The 6000-nt window shown below is 38.2% G+C and overlaps 1 protein-coding gene across 4 annotated transcripts in view; it reads left to right on the top strand.

The window, feature by feature from the left end:
* The window catches only part of dnai3 (dynein axonemal intermediate chain 3), a 34698-nt gene extending 28898 nt beyond the window's left edge, over positions 1 to 5800 (top strand). For 3 of the 4 annotated variants that reach the window (XM_077583280.1, XM_077583281.1, XM_077583283.1), the window contains 7 exons: positions 795 to 910; positions 1976 to 2036; positions 2202 to 2344; positions 2429 to 2636; positions 3401 to 3492; positions 3758 to 3871; positions 4616 to 5800. In XM_077583280.1, the coding sequence (XP_077439406.1) occupies positions 795 to 910; positions 1976 to 2036; positions 2202 to 2344; positions 2429 to 2636; positions 3401 to 3492; positions 3758 to 3871; positions 4616 to 4726 (845 nt within the window). In that variant the 3' untranslated portion in view covers positions 4727 to 5800. Of the gene's footprint in view, positions 1 to 794; positions 911 to 1975; positions 2037 to 2201; positions 2345 to 2428; positions 2637 to 2859; positions 3012 to 3400; positions 3493 to 3757; positions 3872 to 4615 lie in introns of those variants that run through there. The other variant, XR_013296357.1, reaches the window with a different exon arrangement.
* Positions 5801 to 6000: the final 200 nt, after the last annotated feature.

Below are 6000 nucleotides of genomic sequence, written 5' to 3' on the forward strand. Positions count from 1 at the left end.
GAAAGAAACATTGAAGCAATATATAACGTGAATACAGAAGAATGCAGAATGCATTATCACTATTTGATGCACTGAATTAACTTTTAATGACACTTTAAATTGTAGCATGTATTAATATTGAATAGCATCTGATTGTTCAATCACACATCTGAAAAGCATTCTTGAAAACAATTTAATTAATATAAAAAAACATGTTTCAGGCAGGCAAGGCATACAGTATACTTGCTTGGTCATTATTGGACCTCACTTATATTTTATTCACACTAACTGACATTCAACAATTGATTTAAGTAAATATTTATTATTCAACACTCTTTTATTTACATTTTTGTGATGTTTGTTTGTAGAATAAAATTCAAATGACTACAAAAATACTTATGAAGTAATTACCATATTGCATTAAAAGTTCTCCAACAAATGTTTTTTATCCAAAAAGTTAACGTAAGTAAATGTAGCTTGTTGTTGCTCACCTCTGTACACTACCAACCAAATTTCTCCCAAAATGTTTCACTGTACACCACATACAGACATGATGATTACCTTGCCCATTTTGTGAAGTAATTTCTCTTGCTTTTAAGTAAGTGGTGATTTATGCAATAAACTAATGTTTGACTTATTGATTGATTTGACAACCTTTTCCACAGTAATGTCTTTAAAGTCAGGAAGGTGATGATAACAAGATCGTTTGACTCGTACTTCCTTCAGCGTTTTCTTCATAAATTACAATTCTCAACAAGTGACTGGCAAAGTGTGTTTGTTTGTTGTAACATTACAATGAATTTGTGATGCTTAAGAAAGTGGTGGTGATGGCTCAGCAGTAACTCCAGACTACAGTCAGCTACAAATACCCTCAGGCAAAGACCTAACACCTCTGCAAGACATAAATACCAAGATTTATATTGGGACACAGGTAAATATTCTTGAAGCCTTATTTATCCCCCAGCGTATCCCAACTTTCAACGATGTTCCTCCATAGTTATACCTAAGCAAACAGTGATGTTATTATTACATTATATGAATTTGTACTCCAAACACACAAATTGTGTTATTATGAGACGACGATAAGCAATAACGCTCTTTGCTTGTGCAAATAGCAAAATGTTCTGCTCTTTTGAGATTTGTGAGTTCTTGTGTTTCTCAGTCAAAACTGCTATTAGTTCAAAAAAGCAAGATGCACATAAACTCAATTGTGGGCGATTCAATTACTCTGCCTCCAAATAACATTATTCCATGCTACAAATGATGTGTATGAATGCTATTATAATGCATAATAGAGGGAAGAAAAAAAAAACAGTGGACCCCGCTATTGAGGTGGCACTGTGGCAGTAGCTCATCTGTAAGGACTTGGGGCTTTGGAAGCACAATTTAAGTCCCACTGTGGACAAATGTAAAAATGGCAACTAGTCTTTGGAGAGATACGAATCTGCTTCCTTGCTAGTGTCAAAGTGCCCTTGAGTGCCCTCCAACTGCTTCCATGCCTATGGAGTAAGATAACTGTGAAAAGATGTATGCGTAATTATGATGAATTATTATTATATAATTATAATGATTCCATGCGATTATAATGGCACTGTCCTTCATGAGCAAGGAAGTAGCCTGTTGTTTACACATGCAGTGAGAGATGTCAAGAGAGAAAGGGGCATGTAGAGTAAGGAAACTGTGCGTGATTAGCAATTTGTATTCATAATAGTAATAATTTGTGTTTGTTTCCCTGTGAGTACGAATTTAAATTCTTTGGTTTGATTTTTTAAAATTCTATGAATCAAAATTCTGTTAAAATTCTTATCTTGTGAGATCAAATCTAAAACCTGTGAGTGCAAAAGTGGGTATTGACTGTGATTAGGTGGTCTCCAATTACCCACGTCACATATGAAGGAATGATATGCTATAACGATTGCATGGCTTTGTGCTACTTAGTAAATAATTTATTTGTGATTGGTGTCTCTATGTACACAATGTCAATGTTTTTTGCCAGGATGGAGAGATCGTTTACACTGACTGGAAAATGGAGAAAAACGACCTTGATCAACTGCTTAGTAAGTTACATTATACCTTCTATGACAATTGGTGCAAATTTTTTAACTACAAGATGCACTGTTTATTTCACATTTAATTCTAACAGTGTAAAAGGTTCTAAATGTGACTCACAAAAAGTAAACTCTCCTCTTTGTTAACCACCAACTCTTCTCATCTGTCCCTAGGTCCCAAGCCCCTTCATTTGATCAAAATACACCCCTGCTTGGTCAATACAATAGAGCGCTCACCCTTTTTTAAAGACATCGTTTTGACTGGAACATCACTCTTTGGAAGCTGCAATATTGCGATTTGGAAAGAAGGAGTGCTGGTAAACAAATATAAAAAAAAATGCTAATTTGACTAAACAAAGGCCTTTTCCTTTATTTTGTGTTTTTTACAAACCGACTTCCAGGACGGCCCCCTTTTCCTGTTGCCGAGCTTGGAGGGGCTCTGTACTTCGGCATGCTGGTCTTTGACCCGACCGGCAGTTTTCTTCGTTGGAAAAGGGGATGGGAAAATTGAGGTGTGGAATATTTTAGAAAAGACAGGAGAAGCTGTGCACGTGCAAGAGCACATGACCAATGGCAAGATAACCTGCATCAAAGCATGGACCGTCTCCTGTGAGTATTCGTGAGGAATCACAAGAGTTAAAGGTGTATTCAAGGATCTTTTGTCACTGCGTCTTCCGGGTTGATCATCTTAACGATTGGTTGTCAATCCCCGTCAATCAATCTGCTGTAACGACGTTGTGCATGCTCGCTCCTAGCTGCGCATGCGCACTTTGAGTTTTGTAGCATGTAGCCCTGAGCACTGAGCTTTGTACTCAGCCATTGATCATTGTAGCTCCACCGATCTCCCCGCGTACTTTGAAAATGTCTGAGAGCTGCAAGAGGACATCCGTCAATGAAACGAGGCCGGCTGCAGAGATTGATGAAGATGCGCCTGCACATTCCTGACATTTGATAGGCGGTTCTCCCGGATGACCATGAGAGCTGGTAGGATGGTCTTCTGTATGAGCAGTTTTTAAAAACTGACAGACAGACGTTTGGCTTCTACTCTTTGAGAAGATCATTGAATAAACCTTTAGCAGAGAAAACCTCACAAGCGATTATTAAATGCACCCAATATTGTTGCTGCAATGTTGGGCTATTGTATTGAATTCCTGTTATCTAATATGTATAAATGACATACTTCTTAGAATGAGTCAATCGATATTGAGCATTATTATCTGGCAAATTGTTTGACATGACTCTTTAATATTGGAACTAATTTGACTGCAGGTATAGTGTATAATGAGTGTGTGTGACAATTAATGTAATAGTGCTGTTCCTTTGTTGAAGAAATGCTTATAGATGTTTATTTGTATGGCTTTATGTTACTCCAGCCAAGCAGCACTTCCTGACTTTGGGTGATGATCTTGGAATCGTCCGTGTATTTCAAATCCCACCGGTGTTCTACATCGCTTCCAGGAATGAGGTAAGACAGTTTGTCAGGCAAGCGGAACATGCCTTTCCCTTTGTTATTTTTTCTTAGCAGCAATCCTAACCAAATTTTCCTTACCGCAGGCTTGTTTTTGTTTTATCATTTTTTATTTGTTTTGAGTCAATGCCTTGTAGGGCTGATCCATGTTGATAGAGAACAAAATGGATTTTTGTCATACGTGTTATTTATTTGACAGCTAATGAAAGCAGATATCGCATATTCAAGCCGGGGGGGTTTCCTCTCTTGTATATGTATGTAGAAGTTGAACGTGGGAAAATGCATCGATCAGCAGCAAGAAAGGCTCAACGATCTTTTGAGGAGGAAAGAAGTGTGGCAAAATCAGACACAGGCAGCAGAGGAGCAAAATAAAGCGGTGAGATTCTGATGCTTGACAGTGGTTTGCTCTGCAACAGTATTTCATAGATACGGGCAGAAACTACAGCGATTCTTTGCCAGTTATTAACTTATTTAAAGCACTGGTTTGATGCTGAAATTGTAGGCATAGTATTGAAGTTCTCTGTAACCTAATGTTTAATTCATAAACATGAATATACAATGCCCCATCATGACAGTGCTGTGCAATTTGCTGTCAGTGCTTTTTTGTCATTCAATTCCAATTGAAGGTCTCTGGTCAACTCTTCACATGTGAAGTGATCTATTCCGATCTGCCGTTTATATGTGCTACTACATTAATCAGAACAGCTATTTGACATGCCAAAACCGACGTGAACGTCACATGATTTATCAAGATGGCGTTAAGCATGTTTAGCACAGCTGTGATTTGTTTGTTTTTGCACTTTTTAAAGCAACAGCATGATGAAAACAGGTGACTAGTACTTTAGAACAAGCTGGTTGTAAACCGCCATTTTCAAGTGTGTATACCAACGTCATGTCCAACCAGCATGTGCAGACACGTTCGCCCGGTCTGGACATGGTCTGGCTATCCCAATTTAAGCTGATCTATCACTCCTGTGCAGAATGATATAAGGAATATTCTACACCTGTAAACCCGAATGAAATTCAACTTGGATTCGGCCTGGTTGTTCCGAATGAGGTATTTAAATGGAGTATTATGAGATTGCAAGTAGTTCTAATGCTTCCTTATTATTCTCCAAAGGAGCCTGAGAAGCCAGGGACCCCCACAGAAGACCAGGATGAGATGAAGGAGTATGAAAATTTTCTAGTGCTTGAGGAAAGCATCCTGAAAAGCATGGGACTTACGCCATAAAAACACACACAATGTGTTTCACACAATTGTTTTTATTGATAAATTATTTGGACAACGCACACACAGTTGTTACTTTTGAATGTACATGTTTTTGATTTTCTTTCGTAAAAGTTAAAGGCGCAGTCTGTGAGGTTTAGGCTGCTAGTGAAGGAATATTAAATTACTATATTAAGTGTAATCTTTGCGTGTCCAAAATAATTGTATTCAGGATCTGATGAAGAAGTTTTCCTGCAAGAATTTATTTAGAGGCCTCTAAAGACACAGTCAGAATACCACATCAGAATGCAACGTGATGATTCCAAGTGTGTGACAATTTACAGAACATCGACACATTTATACAAAAAAGCTAAAAGGTTCCTCCTCCTGGCTCATGATTGAACAAAGGGCAGACATGTCATCTCCTAGATTGAACAAAGGTGTAAGGTTGATGGTAAACAGACATCTTTATACAGTTCCCCTTCTTGATTGGGGGAACAGAAGTAATCAAAATCTGACCCCAGACCTTCAGTCCCTAAATGACAAGAGACTCTGACACATCATGCACATTGCCCCTCTAACAGCATTTGAGGGTACAAAGATCAAATAAAGTTCACAAAATCACCATCCCACTGTATTCTTTTAAACACTCATGCTTATATCACATTGATATGCCTATAAGTAAATTCAAAAACAGTAAAACATCAAATTGAAAATATTAAATGTCTTCAGTCCTACCATTGAACTTCTATAAGTTCAAAAACCGGACATTTAATCCCACAATAGTCTAGAGAGAAAGTCCAGCGCGAATCTTGATCGTCGCAAAAATGAAGCAATGTTTATGTGTGGAGTTTAGAAATAAGAATAGCAGGTGAGAGAGAGAGAGAGGGAGAAAGATAGATAGAGGGGCTTAGCAGTCAAAATTCAGTTTGATTCATTAAAAAAATCAGTGGAAGGGGCATAATAAATGTGAGGCATAACACTATGTGATGTGGTTAAGTGTCACGACGCAATAGCAGATGTGTCCGTCCCTCGAAGCCATCTCCTGATGAAGGTCTTGTTGAATGAAAAGTGCGTTCGACAGTTGGTCAAATTTTTTTTTAAAAAGAGGCGTTTGTCAGCCTCTTTCTGAACCCTGGCTCACTGCCAGAGATCACAGGAAAGGTCACGGGACTTCATTCCCAGTGTGACTCAATCCTTGTGAATTGATGAAAAGGGGCATGTGATTCAAATCACCATTGAGTGATTTCCCCCTTTCACCAGCAGATTGACACTTGATCAGCTTTTCTAGGCGAATC

This window comes from Vanacampus margaritifer, chromosome 13, assembly GCF_051991255.1.
Source record: "Vanacampus margaritifer isolate UIUO_Vmar chromosome 13, RoL_Vmar_1.0, whole genome shotgun sequence".
Taxonomy (NCBI): domain Eukaryota; kingdom Metazoa; phylum Chordata; class Actinopteri; order Syngnathiformes; family Syngnathidae; genus Vanacampus; species Vanacampus margaritifer.